The 19,706-nt window shown below is 41.3% G+C and overlaps 1 protein-coding gene across 1 annotated transcript in view; it reads right to left on the bottom strand.

Moving 5' to 3' along the window:
- Nucleotides 1–19,706, bottom strand: part of LOC137259942 (atrial natriuretic peptide receptor 1-like) — a 112,881-nt gene that overhangs the window by 30,840 nt on the left and 62,335 nt on the right. The window contains exons 4-9 of the mRNA XM_067797597.1: nucleotides 13,889–14,024; nucleotides 10,740–10,831; nucleotides 8,049–8,187; nucleotides 5,974–6,058; nucleotides 4,785–4,911; nucleotides 2,584–2,682 (exon numbers count right to left, since the gene is read on the bottom strand). Of these exons, the coding sequence (XP_067653698.1) occupies nucleotides 2,584–2,682; nucleotides 4,785–4,911; nucleotides 5,974–6,058; nucleotides 8,049–8,187; nucleotides 10,740–10,831; nucleotides 13,889–14,024 (678 nt within the window). The remainder of the gene's footprint in view (nucleotides 1–2,583; nucleotides 2,683–4,784; nucleotides 4,912–5,973; nucleotides 6,059–8,048; nucleotides 8,188–10,739; nucleotides 10,832–13,888; nucleotides 14,025–19,706) is intronic.

Genomic DNA, 19,706 nt, shown 5'->3' with positions numbered 1-19,706 from the left:
TTAATAAACCCTGGATTAGCTCAGTATAATCCCAATGTCGGAAAAGACGTGAATCTGTCGTTCTCTTGTGTCATCCCGTGTCAGCTGAATAGACGGCTGACAATGTGTGGGACATGAAGTGACAATATATTGACTGAAGCAGGACGCCTGTGGGAACTAGCCCATTTACGAAAGCACCGTTTGTGCGTTTGTGCGTGTGTGCGTGTGTGCGTTTGTGTATATGTTCGAATATCAAGCTGTATAACCGAAACCTGCTGACAATTAGTTTCTTTGCTTGACTGGTGTAACGTTTACGTCACACTCAGCAATATTCACGGCGGTTTCTAAAAAACTAATCTTTAACAGGCAATCTAGTGGTCAACATCATGAGCATCGATCAAATCAATTGTGATACGATGAAGGGTATCAGAAAAGTCAGCGCCACACTCAGCAATATTCACGGCGGTTTCTAAAGACACTAATCTTTAACAGGCAATCTAGTGGTCAACATCATGAGCATCGATCAAGGCAATTATGATACGACGAAGGGTTTGAGCAGAGTCAGCGAGTCTGACCACCGGATCAATTCAGTTCCACCTTAAGACAAGCGTTGTCTTTTACCACAAATGCTAGCCCGTATCGTCACGGATCGCTGACCCCTAGACGATCCAAGTCATCAATTGTGACTCTGACTTGCTTATCGGGTTTGACCTACACAAAGTTCTCAGAACTTGGGAGAACAAGTGTGGAACCAGAGACAGACTGATACACCAAACGATGCCAGACCTTTACATCCGTACGCAAAACGTCGAGAATAATCTCAAGGCATAATCATCTTCAACCATCCCTTAATGGCATGGCTGCTTGATGTGTGTCTGAGGAAGATTAATCCACCAGATATCAGGAAACGTGTCTTCTTAACAACTACCTGATTTTCCACTCTGTGACTTTTGTGCTATCGGATACTGCATCGATGCATTGTCGAACTACTTTAGACGAGCCATGTCTACTGTCAGTGATGTCTGCAGGAACGGGCGCCTGTTGCCTTACCACATTCATCCAGAACCTCTTGGGACTTCATTTTCGGAACAGGTCGCCAACAAGCAGTGGTGGTCAGAAGAGACGACACAGCTGATTATGTGGTGTTTATTGGTGACTCAGCTAATCAACGTATTTGGGAAATGTTGCCAAAAGCAGAAGTGGGTAGTAAAACTCGTTGACTTGGTTGAAGCATGGAGTCATATCCTAATTCCGTGGACAGACGACAAGGTCGGTATCGGGTGATCAGACTCATTGACTTCTTGAAGCTTGCAGTGATGTCCTGATTCCATCCGTAGATGACAAGTGTGATCAGACTCATTGACTCGATGGACACATGTCATCGTGCCCCGGTTGGATACATAGATGCTCACGATATCAACCACTGCATTATCTGACCCATTATCTGCATTACCTGTTTTTACAGACTGCTGTACAGTGGGAATATTGCAAATGACAAACGAAGACAAAGAAACATGCCAACATTAAATAAATAAATAAATGTCAAGCCAATGCGTTGCCTCGAGATGTTGTTTCACCTCCTATTACAAGAGGGAGGCTTCACTTCGGAAGTGGAAGTCGTTATTGATATTGAAATGCTACAGCTCATTCATAGATATTAAAATGCTACAGCTCATTCATATATATTAAAATGCTACAGCTCATTCATAGATATTGAAATGCTACAGCTCATTCATAGATATTAAAATGCTACAGCTCATTCATAGGAGATGTCATTTGTTTCAATACTTGCTAGTTTTCATGTCGATTCATCGACCAGATATAGAAGCGACAAAACCCTTTCCACATTCATTATAAGATAATGTTGCTTGTACAAATATGACTATATCAAGAGCATCATTTTGAACAGTATTAGAGGTGTATGATGTTTGTAAACGATTCGGATATGACCCACACAATGCCTTGATTATCACCATGCAATATGACGACTGAGTGTGTGTCCATGAATTACTATGGAAAGAAGCAAGAAGATGGGATTATTCATCAACAGCACATCAATGCGGTCATATCTGTGCACGTCCTGATCTTTGGACTGAACATTTCATTTAAACATATACCGAACACCAATACGAAAAGCCGTACTGAACAGCAAAATAAAGACAAATCTGGCTTTTTTGTCAAATATTTGTATAGAAGACATCAACATAAACGCTTACATTTATGAGATTTCATTTTTTCGAAACTTGCGATTCTTTCGCTGTTCAGTATATGTGTAAATGAAATGTTCACTCCAAAGACCAGGACCTCTGATCAGGCCATCCTCAGAGTAGTGCATTCTATCTAAATCAGACATCTATTGATAAACCAACAATTCTGATCTGACATTCGACTAAGAACCGTACCATACCTTCAAGACTCGCTTTCTAGGCCGTCACAGCTTTAAAATATCTTTTTATGCAGAGGTTGTCAGAATTCCGGCTGTCATGCCGTATACCTGCAGTTTCGTGAAAAATTGATTTGCCGTCGGTTGAACTTGTCTGGGACACTAGTCCTCGCTCCCTGAGACAATAATGAACTGTATAAAGTGAAACCCGTGTGTCTTACCTTGTAATATCCTGTTTTGGTGAAGAGCTGGCGACAGCCTACATCACTCAAGTGGACGGCGATCGTATCAACAGAGCATGAACTAGCGTAGGAATATTTCTGAAAAATGAAAAAAAAACCCCACTGTTTAATAAGTATTTAGTTCGAGGGCACGTTTTTATATTCTATTTGAAATCTGAATGACTATTTGATATCTTATCGCTGGTTCATACGCTAGCTTGGTTTCACTTTTGATGTGTTCTATTTGAGTATGTATGTATCGTTTTTGTTGTTGTTTTTGTTTTTTGTTTTGTTTTTGTTTGGAGGGGGGGGGGGGGGGGGGGTTGCACGTAATAAAGCTTCTTCCTGTCGAGGGCCTTGGTTCGATCTCCTCATGGGTGCAATGTGTGGAATGTGTGAAGCCCATTTCCGTGTCCCTCGCAGTGATATTGACTGAATATTTTTAAAACATGCGCACAACGGTACTCACTCACTAATCCTAGTTAATGACCATACGGCGTTAAACATCACCGTTAGTGTCATCTTAAGAGATGAAAAGAGTTCGCTAACATATCCCGTCCCCGGTGTCATTGGATAATTAGAATCTTCACCTTTAAGAATTTCAACGATTCTTGGCCATCTGGTAAAGAGGTTCCGAAGCTAAGACTCGTGATGCCTACATTCCTATAGAACTACAGCAACACAGCGAGGATCCTAGCACTTCTAAGGGAGAAAACAACACCATCTTACAAGTCAGTTGTTGTCAGATTAATTTTTCTTCGACTTCAGAAACTGACTCTGATTTCTTTGCCGAGTTCTCTGCTTAAACCAATATTCGGACCAGACAATTGCTATCAAAGGACAGTGTTGGAGCGCTTGCCATTACAAATATACGAAACGGAGGCTTTGATGTTGAAACACTTGAAAGCTTTTCGCTGCACAGCTTCTCCGAGTCGTAAATAGGTCCGCATTATCGCTACAGTAATAGAAGTCGAGTCTATGATCACATACCAAATGAAGACAGAGTTACTTAAGGGCTTTAGTTTTGGCTGGATCCAAAGGATTCCTTGAAGAAGCCATTTTGAGGGGAAGCTGTTAGAAGTAGAACGATATAACAATGGCTTAAGTGTCGGGCAGTTCCAACAGTGTTGAACCGTGAATCATAGACGAACACGGAGTTTGATAAGTTTTGTACGAGTAAACATATATTTCCTGAGCTACCAAGGAAAGGTCTGTTAGAAAAAGCACTATCAGTATAATTCGTTGTTTGATTCTGAGAGGGAGACGCGAGTTTGACCTTGGACTGATTCACAAAATGATTTCATGCGACAACTGGACGAAGACGCAGAGATTCTATATTGTGAAACTACTTTTCTCCTGAAAATGAGTTGAGTTTTACGCCGCATTTGGAAAATTACAGCAATATCAAGGCAGGGAACACAATAAATAGGCTTCACACATTGTATTCATTTGATGAATCACTTTAACATTTGAGCTAACACTTTAACCATATATATACATATGAAAACACGTTCATAATTCTATTTACAAGTGTTCTAACTGCAAAATTACTTCTTTGCCTCTTACATCTCAGTAGACTTAGTTTTGGAATCGAGTTCATCTCAAATCTGGAATAATCTGAAAACTATATATATCGCCTCAGCTCAATACGGATTGCTTTCGTCTACAACTGGAGTCCCGTGAAGGTTCGGGTTAAAGTAGTGATCTTCACTAATCCATGCTTGTCGCAAAAGGTGACTAACGGGACCGGGTGATCAGGTCAGCTGACTTGGTTGACACATGTTATCAGTTCCTAATTGCGGAGATCGATGCTCATGTGGTTGATCACTAGATTGTCTGGTCCAGACTCGATTATTTACAGATATTCCAGGCGTATAGCTGGAATATTGCTGAGTGCGGCGTGAAACTAAAATCACTCTCACTATATAATGATTTGTATGTTATTTTTTTTATATACCGTCAACCAATATTTGTGCCGAAGCTGAACAGACTTCGAAAATACTTCGAGTTATCTGAGGATCGACACAAAAGCAAAAGGACTCCTATGTCGGATTTACGTGACAAATTTACTGTAAATTCGATTCATTTAAGTTCGGAGGAACAAAGTTAGACGCAATGGTTTCGGTACATATTTGAGAAAGGCAACTACACAGTATCGGTCAAATAAAACACAATTTGGTTTTATCAACATATCCACGTACTCTGTTTATGCTGAGACGACTTCCTTGGCGTTCAAGTTTCCTGTTCTTCTCGGGAGAGCCAAACAAGATATCCTCCCACCTCACTCTCCAGTTCATTTCAGCAAGTTCCGCTTCCAACCGGATGTGCCTGCAACAGAACCGGAAATAGCTGCGATGAAAGCTACGCCGAAATACCCGCCTGGCAGTCTTATCTAATCTTATCTGGTCTAAGTGGACAAAATATGTCTAAGTCTAGTCATCGATGTGTATAGGATGAACTGACCCATGTGATTGTTCTATTTGTGGACTTGGAATTAAGGTCAAGGTCAAGATCAATTTTACGGGGAATATTGTGTGGACCATTATCGTTGTGAGCAGAAGTTAACAAAGAGAAGGAGACTGTTTGCCCAAGTGGAAAATATTTGATTAGAAGTCGTTTCTTTTTTGGATGTTTTCTGCAAACATATATTTTGTTTAAAATGATACCCGTGAAGATCCGGGTTAGAAGCGGTCTTCGGTACCTAAGGGGATTGCGTGGTCAGGCTCGCTGACTTGGTTGACACATGTCATCGGTTCCCAATTACGCAGATCGATGCTCATGTTATTGATCACTGGATTGTCTGTCATCACGTCAGATTTTAGTTTTATTTTGTATGTTATTTTATTAAGTTTGTTTGGTAAGTCTTTTCTTTACACCATTACCTCGGATATCCTTTGTGGGCATAGGCCCGTGAAGATCCAGGGTAGAATAGGTCGTCAGCAACCCATGATTGCCACAAAATGCGACTGCTTGTCTACAGAGGCGTCTAAGGTGATTGGGTGGCCAGACTCGCTGACTTGGTTGACATGTCATCGATTCCCAGTTACTGATCACTGGATTGTGTGAAACAGACTCGCTTATTTACAGACTGCCACCATGCAGCTGGAATATTGCTCAGTGTGGCGTTAAATCCCGAAGCAAACATTACCGTATATATTAATACCACAACGTCTTAATCCTGGACTGAGTGAGTCTAGTTTTACGTCGCCGTTTGCAATATTCCAGCAACATCACGGACGGGAACATCTGAAATGGGCTTCACACATTGTGCCCAAACGAACCTAGAACCTTTGGCGTGAAGAGAGAACACTTCAACCACTAGACTACACAATAGCGCGTTAACGCTGGAAATGACTGATACCTCAGTGAGGATTGTCTGACCCATCTTACCTGTAGATGAAGAACACTGCGACCAGGACGATGAGGAGAATGGAGCCAAGCACAATGATGACAATACCATACTCAGGGAAGGGTTCTATAGAGAACAAACATCAGGGAATATGTATTCTTCATGGAATAAAGGAGGTGGGGCTCTACGCCTTTGGAAATACACTAACACGTATCTCGACATGATACATGGAAAGTAATATTCATACACATTGTACCCATGTGTAGAATTAAACCCGGTTTTTTGTGTGACGAGTGAACGTTCGTACCACCCGGCTACCCAGCCACCCTTATCGAACAATAGAAGATCTCAGGTGAAGCTGAATTCATTTCTTAAGCTCACAAGAAATCGTATGGACGTTTATATACAACTGATTTTATTCCCCAAGCGAGTTTATGCCACTTTCGAAATCCAAACAACATCAAGTGACAAGAAATGGGCTTCACCCATCGAACCCACGTGGGGAATCGAACACGGGTCTTCGCCGAACACGAACGCTCCAATTACTATTTGTCAATTTCACCGTACCTTGCACTCGACAAGACTAACGTCGGTTATATAATCCTACCTGGCTGCGACACCACAGTTTAGCGTGGATAACACGTTCAGACACAGTGTTCTGTATTTTATATAGTGCTTTATCCCCTCATTGGTCATCAGCCACGGTAACAAAATGTAGCGTGGATACCACTCCCAGACACAGTACGTTGTATTACATGTATATATAATGCTTTATCCCTTCAAGGAAGAACAGATACGGTAAGAACGTGTAGCATGGATACCATGTTCAGACAGAGTATACTGACACAGCATTATATATTAATTTTAATACTTTAACCCTCAATGAAAGTCAGCCACGGTACCAATACGTAGCATGGTTACCACGTTCAGACACAGTATGCTGTGCTATGTATAACGCTTTATCCCCTCAAAGAACGTCAGCCGCAGTACGAATACGTAGCATGGATACCACGTTCAGACACAGTATACTGTCTGTATATAATGTTTTATCCCCTCAATGAACGTCTGCCACGGTACCAATACGTAGCATGGATACCACGTTCAGACACAGTATACTGTCTGCATATAATGTTTTATCCCCTCAATGAACGTCTGCCACGGTACCAATACGTAGCATGGATACCACGTTCAGACACAGTATACTGTCTGCATATAATGTTTTATCCCCTCAATGAACGTCACGGTAACAACACGTGGCATGGATACCAGACAAACTCAGTATTCTTTGCTGTATATCTTAAAGTGTTCACTGGTCACGAGGGCAGCATAGGTTGAGGTACTTCAGCCCATGGTTCCCGAGGGACCAGGGAACAACGTATTTGTCTTACAAAACATCTCATTGTTAATTTTGAACTGTTTGAAGCATAGGTATCTGATCGAACACTTCAGCCAATCTGTGTGGATCAAGCGATTGAAATCTTGCATCTTGCTGGTTTTTCCCGAAAGTATTGTTTTAGAAAAGTCGCCGCGATGTAATTCCGCTTCTTAATATTCACAGGGACTACATTTGAACGTTTTGTCGAAAGTTATGCATTGGAAAGAGAGTCAGAAGTTTTCGTAGCCATCGCTAGATTTTGCGGATTTTGCGGACGACACAAGAAAACCAGATTTCTCCCTTCAATCGATTTCCATTCGCAAATCATCGGTAATTTCCTTGCATCTTGCGTCATGTAATGTTATTCGAGATAAACAAAATGAGTGAGCGAATGAGTTAGCTGTTGCTATTGGCATCGGGGTACATGCAATGTACCTCGCTTGTAAGCGGTGTACATTGCAAATAACAGAAGAGTGCTCATCCAATCAGAAAACGACATATGTGCGAGGCAAGATAATATGCTTTATCCCCTCAATGAACGTCAGTCACGGTAACAACATGTAGCGCGGATGCCACTCTCAGACACAGTATGCTGCGCTTTGTATAACGCTTCATCCCCTCAATGAACTTCAGCCACGGTAACGATATGTAACTTGCTTTTCAACCGTTCTTCGTACATTGTTTGAAGCAGGCAGTGGTTTACTTATATTAAAAAAACACCTTGAATTGGAAACATTGTACCTTCAGGGGGACATTTCGACCCGTCGAAGCCACATTCAGGGGTGTCAGGTGGGGGAGTGAGTCTGCCTCCTGCCCAGTGAATGGACCGACCCGGAACTGGTTCGTACCGCTTTTTGCTTCCATAGTAGTTAGCCACAACCTGAAATGTACAAACATTGTTGTTTCGAACTTTGATTGTGTCGAACGTCGGTTGTCTGGAAGTACAAGCATACACAGGTGTTGTAAACTAGGGCTATATCGAACACAAACATAACACTAGTCTTGCATAGTCAAACATTGTTGTTTCGAACTTTGATTGTGTCGAACGTCGGTTGTCTGGAAGTACAAACATACACAGGTGTTGTAAACTAGGGCTATATCGAACACTAACATAACACTAGTCTTGCATAGTCAAACATTGTTGTTTCGAACTTTGATTGTGTCGAACGTCGGTTGTCTGGAAGTACAAGCATACACAGGTGTTGTAAACTAGGGCTATATCGAACACAAACATAACACTAGTCTTGCATAGTCAAACATTGTTGTTTCGAACTTTGATTGTGTCGAACGTCGGTTGTCTGGAAGTACAAGCATACACAGGTGTTGTAAACTAGGGCTATATCGAACACTAACATAACACTAGTCTTGCATAGTCAAACATTGTTGTTTCGAACTTTGATTGTGTCGAACGTCGGTTGTCTGGAAGTACAAGCATACACAGGTGTTGTAAACTAGGGCTATATCGAACACTAACATAACACTAGTCTTGCATAGTCAAACATTGTTGTTTCGAACTTTGATTGTGTCGAACGTCGGTTGTCTGGAAGTACAAGCATACACAGGTGTTGTAAACTAGGGCTATATCGAACACTAACATAACACTAGTCTTGCATAGTCAAACATTGTTGTTTCGAACTTTGATTGTGTCGAACGTCGGTTGTCTGGAAGTACAAGCATACACAGGTGTTGTAAACTAGGGCTATATCGAACACAAACATAACACTAGTCTTGCATAGTCAAACACTGTTGTTTCGAACTTTGATTGTGTCGAACGTCGGTTGTCTGGAAGTACAAGCCTGGTCACTTCGTGTTTTTTATATATGACTTATTTTTCGGCCATGCCATTATTGAGGTCCATGAGGTTTTTTTTGTTCATATTTGTTATGTCCGCTGGCCCATATGAATTACTTCTTCAATTTAGACACAACGTTTTTGACAGGATTTGACTTCAAAGAACGTGCTCGTTTGTGGGGTATATTTAAATCGGGAGATATAAACAATTATATAGTTTCGTACTTGACTTCAAACAGAGTGGTAGTTTGGGAAAACGTACAAAGAGGAATACAAGTGCTGAATAGTCTCGGTCTGATCACCCGTGAGGTATATGCCTTTATTCAAAGAGCAACGGATACAGAATACTCAATTTGTAGGATTTCAGTACGGAAAATGCCGAGACCATATACAGCAGTATACAGGGTTACTTCCCTTTTTATAAACATCCCTATGTTAAGCTGCAACACGGGTTTGTTAACGAAACGACAAAAGTCGCACCGTCAGGAGCCTGTTGATCAACAGATAATGGGTGTCTAAATTCAGAGATTTTGTCCACAATTGCACTCAAGTAATGTTTGAAACACAGCATGCATTACGAGTGTTGATATAACAGATATCTAGACGAGCGAGATTTATCGATCAAGCCATTCCATTTTTTTCTGTTTCGACGTGTACTAAGAAGGTTGCATACCAAATATCAGAATGTCAAGGAATTCCTGAATTAGATACAGTTTTGTAGATATCTGGGTCCAGAATTTATTTTTTTGCAATAATAATAGCAAGTCACCACGGCATTTGTTTGACAAGTGGCGTCCGCTTTTGGCACCGTCTGTAAGTGTATCAATGAAAGTTCTCTTAAAACTACTATTCAATACGCTTGTTTTTTGCCATAAAGATATTTAAGTATTGTCATAAAATAAAGCAGGAAAATATTTTTTCATGGCAGTGTGTAGTATTTGACACAGTAATTAACTTCTAAAAATCAGGAATGAGAAAAAATGATTTATCAATGTGAAAAAATAGATGTTTATAATGAGAAGATTTGTTTCGAAAATAAATGTGTATATAATAAATTCACATTAGATTGATAGTTAGAACATATAATAATATGTATCAACATAATCTCTATTTAAAACGAATTAAATTTGACAAGGGGAGATAACTCTTACTAGGGTTTATCCCACGATACATTCTTCTGTGGGTCAAAATATCACCAAGTATGATTAAAAAGCAAGATAAAGGGAAATAACTGCGTAACAAAATACAGGTTTACGATAACTCTTGCACAGGTTTATCCCAGGATAAATACTGTGGGTAAAATGTCAGAAAGCATGATTAAAACCATGATAAAGGGAAATAACTGCATAACAAAATACGCGCTCATTCTGTCACATCCCTTCCAATAAGGTGTGGGCAGAAACCTCTTTAGGTAGAGACTTCCAAGAATGAAAATGGTTTAGATTCAAAGGCTGGTATATTAGTGACGTCACTGTATTATGCCGTCGTTGAGACAAATGACGTTATAACGTTGCGGGAACCAAAGAGATGCAACGTGACTGTGATCTGCAATTGTGATTTTCATGGTTAAAGTGCAAATACACTCATCTCAATCATCCGTCTCGACCTCAACTCCTGACGTCTGTGTCTACTGATGCTTACCTCAAAGCGGTCGGTTTTGGGGTTCAAGTCTAACAGGGAGTAGTCGGCGTTCCTGTCACCGTTGTCGTCGATGCTGACAGTGCCGGTGATACCTGAAACGTTAGAGACGTTATAATGTTTTATATGTGTACCGTCATAACTCGTTTCTAAAAAACACAAAAAAGTGAGCGAGTGAGTAAGTGACTGAGTGGACATTGAGTGAGTGAGAGAGCATTTGAAATAAGTGAGTGAGGGTTTAGTAATACTCCTGCATTATCACCAGAAATGGGCCGCACAAATTGTACCCACGGTCGAACCAGGGTCTTCGGCCTGATGAACAAGTGCTTTATTATCATGGCTACCCTGCCAACCCTGATTTTGAACTGAGTGAGTGAGTGAGTGAGTGAGTATGGATTTACGCTACTTTTAGCAAACAATATTTCAACAACCTCATTCCGCAAAATGAATTCTAGGGTGGAGTGAAGGAATGGGTGGGTGGTTGAGTGAGTGAACGAGCGAGTGGGTGTGTGACTGAGTGTTTGAGTGAGTGTGTGGGTGAGAGAGAGCACTTCAGTTCAGAAACGCATCATGTCCTTTTGGATGAAAATCCCTCAAGGTAATCAGGAGTTTGACGTTTACCGTATTGGAGAAACTTGCGAGCACTAATATACTGCAAGCAAACTTTGGAATGTAATAAAGAGGACCGAACATGCAGAGAGCGGGTGATTGAGTAGGCGTTTGAATGAGTGAGTGCGTGAAAAGATTGACCCTGGTACCTCGGCCTAGATTTTCGAAGCTCTCTCAGCGACAAGAGTCTTAAGTGTCATACATTAACATCAACTTACGACTGTTTTAGTGTTAAGAAAGCTTCGAGAAGTAAGGCCCAGACTCGATATTGTCCACACATTCGTGACACATTCTTGGCTTTTAACAAAGTTACGAGTTGTTAAGACTACAAATGTTTCGACCCTGGAGTGCATCTGCACCAAAGCCACGACCACATTTGAGAACCGCAGTTCAAGGTCAAAGCAAAAATGCCAAGGACAACAAACATTCCACAACCGCCATTACAACAACTTATTCCACTCATGAGAGGGATAAGCCAATAGGAAATAAAACAGACAGAACAAAAGAGGACACCCCCGGTCTCACTGACCCCCGACCCCGACTCACAAATGTTCAATACGCGCGGGTCACAGAAACCACTGCAGGCGCTTCTGTAAGCCCTCCAAGAACACAGTTTTCCCTATCAGCTGATGGCAATCACGGAGAGCGGATTTGTTGCGATCTAAAAGGAAGCTTTTTGGAAGTGAGTGATCAGTGCCGGTCACGTGGTACGGCTAGATTGCCATTCTTTTCGCATTAGAGGTCGACATTACTTTGGTTTATGACACAGGAAATCGCACTATGCATGAACCCACTGAGATGAAACCGGGGTCCTTGCTGTCGTCGCGATAGCTTTTTTCAGTTTTTATATTAGAGCTTTTTGTGGTACGCTTTTAGGAAAATTCCTGCACAAAAGACCCGAAGAACACCAGGATGCTGTCATGGTGGACCAGTGTGGAGAATCGAACCCGGGTCTTCGACGAGATGAGAGAACACTTTATCCACTCGTCCACCATGACAGATACAAGTTTACTTTTTTGTTTGTGATAAATATGTATGCATGAGTACAAAATTTGCAAATTGTCTGATAAAAGTTAGAAAAAGAAAACGAAAAGTGCATTCAGAGAAACATGTTACTCATATATCTAAAACCATCCTACATCAAACATTCTGTTTTCATCAGAATCCAGAAAGATCTCTCCTCTGAAGTCAAGTAAGTGTCATGAAACCATGGCGGTTCACTTGATCAGTGGTATGTTTTAAATCGAATCCTTCCGTCATCTTATCCTACCCCATGGGAAAAAACACATCAAACATCAAACAAGACATAAAATAAGTTACTGATCTTCTCCTCTTAACATCTAGATGCAACAAGCATCAAGGTAAAATGTCAAGAGCTCCGAGATCTGGAATCAACTTCCACGTAATCGGGAGTCGAGTTACACCTGGCTTATATCTTGATCGTCAGGTTTACCGGAACACTTGTTGATTACCTGCTCGTTTTTCACTTTTGCTTCTTCTCCACTAAAACGTAGACATCTACCGTTATGTGAGTCTCTTTTTATATCCGGATATATCTTACATATTGTATATACTGTTGTGCTGACACCACAACACGGAGAGTATACTGACTGTCAAACTAAAGTTCAGTTTTAGCAACATTTCAGAAATCTCTCTCTCTCTCTCTCTCTCTCTGTGTGTGTGTGTGTGTGTGCGCGCAGAATATATTTACCTTTGTGCTAAGGCGATCTACTGTGTGTACCGTTAGGCTCAAAGTACAGCTTCCTTATGTTACGCTAAGATGATAGCTTTCAGATTGCATTTCCTGCTGTTCTGGGACAACATCTGCTAGGCTAAAACGGTGTAGTGTATCATATATAATGTTAAGATGGAACATGATGGCATTTATAACCATTAAAGTAGAAAGTGAGTGGGTTGTTGGTGTTTTCGATAACGTGGAAAAGGGAATAAGGTGTGGGGTGTGGGTGTAAGGTGGGCGGTGGGTGTGGGGGTGTTGGAGGTGGGTGGGTGTGGTAGGGGGACGGGATGATGAAGCGACTGTTTTTCTCTTCTAGAGACATCGACGCTATTTTAGTACCGGTAACACCGATGGCCGCTGTGGTGTCGGTCGCGGTAATGACAATGGCGACGGTGATGGTACTTGTGGCTGTAGTCGATGATGATGCTTCTTTTGAAATGTATCTGTCTCGAGGCTGGGTGTAGATGTTGTATTGTCAGTGGTGGTCATATCACTATGTGAGACGTGTCATGTATCTCAATGTAAGCAAATTCTACATTATGATGAAGACATACATATGCGCATCGGTGCTCCGGCTTTTCAGAACTCTGTAGGATTCACACCATTAGTTGCAGACCAACAGACAACAGTTCATTTCAAACCTCACGTTAACGCCTAGTATTTAGGGAGAATACAATTGAATGCGGTAGTGCCTGTTCGTGATGTACTTTTGTTAAAGCAGGAGAGAACGCAAATGAATATAGGCGTGTCTAACCGTGGACGATGTACATTTGTAAACTCAGCTGTGTTCCAAGTGGACACTGACCTTCAAATGTCCTGTTCCACATCCGTCGAGTGATGGCCACCCCGTCAGATATAGAGCCATTCGCTTCCAGTGTCTCGTTTAGGGCGAGGGCATACAATATCACCGCATCATGAAACGCTCCCACAAAACTGTTCACCTGAAACATAGAATAATAGCATCAGCAGGCTTTTCGAAACAAAGCTGTCCATATCAAATACAGAATTATAGCATCAGCAGCACCTGCATACCTGTTCATCAGAAAAAAACAACCCCCCCCCCCCCCCACACACACACACACACAGAAACAAACAAAAAACAAGCATGGCGTCTAAATGCTGTTACTAAAGTAACGAGAGAGGAGTTTTTTGTGCGTATTTCATGAAAATGGCAATGCACGTGCAACATGACGTGTCATCCCTATAAGAAAAGCCACTGAACATGCACCGATCCATTCACTGTTCGACCGTAGCGACTTGCTACGATTACCAAGGAAACAGAGGGGCCAAGCTTCAAGAAGACCAGGCTGCTGGACAGACTGCAAGACACGTTGCAAATCATTATTCTGTTTATGTTCCAACAATATACCGCCTGCACCAACGAGTCCAAGCCACAGGAAGTACAGTTGACCGTCCTTGTACTGGAAGACCACCTGTGACAAAGTTTAGGCAAAATCGGCAGACTGTCCGTCATGACCTGCAGAATCGTTTCTCTAGGACTAAGGAACATGCACAAACTTCACCAGGGACGAATCAGCGCCAACACAATGCAGAGGTGTTTGAGACAGGGAAACGTCAGATGTCGCAGACCTTACCGGACATCGTCCTGCTCATCTCCACTGGGTTACACAACATCGGACCTGGCGTCACCGACAGTGGCGAACTATAGTCTCCTCCGGGGAAAGCCAGTATTTCGTCTCGACGACTGATGGCAGAGTGGAAGTATGGCGACGACGCGGGGAGCGTTTTGAAAATGATTCTGTCTTGGAAAGAGACACGTGGGGAGGTGAGTGCATAATGGTGTTGGGTGCTATTCCACTCATTCACAAACTAGGCCCTATGGTGTTACAGGATATTGGCCCTAGTAGGGGAAATGGTGTAATATCTGCTCACTACATCTGCTAAAACCCATCATCGTGCCACATTTTGGTCGTCATGGAAACTACGTCTTACAGCAGAACAACCCACAATGCCAGAGCAACTAGAGACTTTCTTCGTCAACACAGTATTCAAGCTCTTCAATTGCCTGTCCTCAGTCCAGACTTAAACCCGATAGAACAGTTGTGGGAGATTCAAAAGAGACTCAATGATGTGCGCCCAATGCCGACATCTGCAACCGTTTCATGCACTCCACGTAGATAGAATTCTTTGCTGTTTTCAACGTTCACAGATGTCATACACGTTATTCACTTTCGAATCTCGATATCACGCTATCTGTGGTCATTTTGTTTGTAATTAACTCAAATCGCCTTTAAATATTGATGATCAAACATGTCCATTGTAAAATGTCTCCGACAATTATTATGTTATTTTCACGTGTTTGAAATAAAGGGAAGGTTTCTTCTGCGATTCAGTGCATAAATAATTCCTCGCAGAGCTCCGAACTAAAACTATGAACCTTATTTTTTTAATTATAGCATCAAAATAACGTAGAAAACACAATACACTTGTTACTCTCAAATGGTAGGTAGGATCAACGTAAATAGATATGACACAAAATAAACATGTGGTCGATATCATGAGCAACTCCACAGTTGTACGTAGACTATCTGGCACATCCAACAACCTCCTTAAACCAGCATATATTCATGTAACCCATTTAGTTCCGACGTCCGGTGGTGCGCCAGGGTCAATGTATCGTTTACAAATTATCAACACTATATTTGAGCCATGGGTTTTAAGACAAATTTGTTAACACTAAGGCAAGACCAATGTATAAGGGACCTTTTAAGCGAACCGTATTTCCAGCCAACGGACCACTTTGAAGTACTGTTATTTCTTTTTTTTATTTCCATATTTGTCAAATTGTCAGTAGAGGATGAGCGCGTATAGTTTTACGACGTTTTGTAGCAAAACCCCAGGAACATCACAGCAGGGGGCACCAGAAATGGGCGTCTCCAACGGTACCTATGGGTCGACTCGAACTCGGGTGTTCGGCGTGACGAGCGAACGCTTCAGGTACTGTGCTACCTCACCACCCCTAAATTTTCAGTACATGGCATTTTGTCATGCATATCTTCCAATCGCCAGCAGGTCTGCAACCTTTCCACAACATGTATGCCATGCATAGACTGAGGATGAGATGGGCAAAATAACTATAAATATAGAATAGGAATTTTAATCCGATTATTCTGATAAAACCACCGATACCGGTCACCTCAGGAGAACGCTGTAAATATATTTTGGAGCGCCGTGGTGTCTGACCGTGTATGCTGTTGACGATATGTTTGTGTCATGCGCGGTTATCCTTTCAAAAACGAACTTTTGAGTTCAGATTACACATATGTTAAAGGTACAAAATCATTTCAACATCCATTAGAAATCTGAGACAATAGGGGTTGTTCTTACCACTGTACAATCTGCACTATGTTATTAGTTCCTGCGTCCGTTTCAATCCAACAGGTGTTTGCGAAATGAGCATATTGTGCCCCATCGGGGGCTCCCAGCCAAGTTATATTCAAAAGCCTACACTTCAGGCTAGTAATTTGAGTGAGGGGCCTTTTAAGCGAATTCATTTTTTAACAAACAGAACACTATGTACTATTGTTTCTTTTATATGTCTATCTTTGTCAAGGTTTCAGAAGAGAGTGAGCATAGTTTAACACCTCTTTAGCAACATTCCATCAATATCACGGCGGTTGACACCAGAAATGGGCTAACCTGCCTTGTGTGTGATGAGCGAACGGTTTAACTGTGCCACCCCACCACCCCGTTAGTGACGCCAACAGGGTTTTTGTTTTGTCGGTTTGTGTTCGACATGATTCCAGTAACGCTTCAATGTCGCCTAACAACTTTAGCGTTCCGTACAGTTTTAAATAAGAGAGACTTTTTAAAAAAGCAAGTAAGCATCTTCGCCGAAACGTCTGTTACAAGAATGGCGTTGTGCATTCAATGAAAAAAATATATATTACTTATAAATATATTATTATATTACTATTATTATTATATATATTATCATTCCGGTTTCTTAATGTAACCTGGCGCTGTCGGTAGCCTAGTGGTTAAAGCGTTCGGTCTTCAGACCAAAGACCGGGGTGGGATCCCCACATGGCTACAATGTGTGAGGCTCTTTTCTCTTGTCCTGAGAAAATTGTTTGAACATAACTAAAAGCGTCGCAAAAACCTAACTCTCTCACTAACTCTAAATGTCATTAAACGAACTGACACATGATGTCACTGTTATCTTGCTTGCCAAGATGGCGAACTCAGAGGAAAGAAGAACTTTTTTTTTTACACTCGGCGCTGAGATTTAACGAGTGACGATCTAAAAAAGACGAGTAACTCTCTTTATTTGTAATTAGCACAAAGCTGCAACAGAGCATTTTGGCCTGGACCAGACTTGTACATGTATTGCAATGCTATTGTCATAAATCATTATAGAAAGAACCAAATAAGCCACCACTTTGCAAAGGCGTTTCCAGTCAAGAAGTCAAACGAGGCCACACGGAAAACTACGTGCATCCATTTGCATTAAGAAGCCTATGTCTTGCAAGCAGACCTAAAACATTCCTCCATACTCTTTTTTTTTGCCAAAGGTAGACATATTTGAAGATTTCAGGCCCGACAAGCAGCCCATAATCCTACATTAACAGAATAACCCGTGGCACCTCTGAATCAGTGGATCTAATTGGACATTGAAAGAGGTGTTTGTCCAGATCCCGTTGAGTCTCTTGCAAGCGCTGAAAGTGGTTGCCAGCAGAATCTAATCTCACCTTCAATCCACATTTGAAGGATGACATTAGGCTTTTATTTTTTAGCAGACCTCGAAAACCTTCGAACATTTTGTAATTAATCTGATGGAATTTTCCTATTTTTTTTCTAATAAGATTACTTTGGACTTGTATAGTACAACACTTTTTGTGTGTCTAAGTCTTGTTTTAACCTCGTTGACATGATCGTGTGGCTGTTCGCAGACACAGCCATTCGTTACAATTCGTAATGACTCTTGCTCATTTCACTGACTGATTGGGAAAAAAGGATTTGATACATTGGCTCACGATTTCACAGAATGTGTTTAATTGCCTGAGAAGCGGCTCAGGACAACTGGACAGAATACTTACAGATATGGCCACGGATCTTATGGTGAATATTAGATATGATGACATTCATTTGTGATTTATCTTCCTCACACTGGTGAAGGCTGTGTCTGCGTGTTTGCAGTTTAATGTCGCTCTCAGCATAATTCCAGCTAAATGCAGCCTCTAGATAATCGATTGATTGACCAGACAATCCAGTGATCAACAAAAATGTATAAAGAGATGAAGTCTACACCACTGAAGTGTTTGTACATTTGCCGTTGAGTGAGCTTAGTTCTACTCCATTTCGACAGTGTTTGATTATCAATATTACGGCGTAATGGACACATGAATTGGCTTCACATATCTAAAGACCTGTGGAAACAAAACAACGTTTTGTGCATAACAGCACAACAAGCAAACAAAATAAACACATAAACAAATAAAAATGACCACAGCCCCAACACGTGGTCACCGGTTCGGAGCAAATGATTTAAGTATCTCAACATATTCACTTATGTGAAACTTCTATACTTTCTATCCATGTATTAGACATCACCAAAACAGCTTTCTCAATAATTTCTGGGAAATCTATATTTTGTCATTCTAAGATCGCTTTGTTCTTAAGTTTATCGTGAAGAGGTCGACATGACATTCCAGCCTAAACAAAACGCGTGTCAAGTACATTTACAAGTACAATAAATTTATTCTATGTATGGAGAATCAAACAAGAACAGTCATTAATAATTTTTTGTCAAGGATAGACATATTTGAAGATTACGGGCCCAACAGGATGCTTATAATCCTACATTAACAGAATAACCTGTGGCGCCACCAAATCAGAAGATCCAACGGAACATGAAAAGAGCTTTCAGTCCATATCCTGTTGAACTTCTGGTGAGCGCTGTAACGAGTTGCCGGCAGAATGTATCCCCATTTTCAAGTCACCTTTGAAAGATTACATTAATGTTTTATTTCAGTCCCATTTCCCCGAAAGCATACATGATTTCACAGTCAGTGTGTTGAAATTTTAGTTCCTGCTCACCTAGAATTTCCAAGTTGCTTCATTGAGAACGTTTCTTTCAAGATCCAGTGATTAAAATATTGTGTGTAGTAAAATAATGTGTGTACTTATAAACAATGGTTTATTATTCCCGTTAAAGCATCGGGTTACTTTACAAACCAAGATGCCTGTGAGCTGTTATGTGAGTGAGTGAGTGAGTTTAGATATAAATAATCGAGTCTGGACCAGACAATCTAGTGATCAACAACATGAGCATCGATCTGCGCAATAGGGAACCGATGACATATGTCAACCAAGTCAGCGAGCCTGACCACCCGATCCCGTTAGTCGCCTCTTACGACAAGCATGGTCGCCTTTTATAGCAAGCATGTACTGCTGAGTAACGGATGCAATTTTAATCAAAGTGACTTGTGTAAGGTGAGGTCACACATGTCATATATGTTTCGTTTTGTTGCAGGACAGAAGTTCCAGAAATTCGAATGAAGCTCCCAGACACGACCACGCATCAAAACCTCACCGCGACCAAAGATGCTTAACTTCATCTGATTCTTGAACTACGCTTTCCGCAGGTGACCATATGCTTC

This window comes from Haliotis asinina, chromosome 13, assembly GCF_037392515.1.
Source record: "Haliotis asinina isolate JCU_RB_2024 chromosome 13, JCU_Hal_asi_v2, whole genome shotgun sequence".
In the NCBI taxonomy this organism is placed as follows: domain Eukaryota; kingdom Metazoa; phylum Mollusca; class Gastropoda; order Lepetellida; family Haliotidae; genus Haliotis; species Haliotis asinina.
The sequence above is the reverse complement of the archived record's forward strand: the minus strand, read 5'-3'. Positions and strand labels throughout refer to the sequence as shown.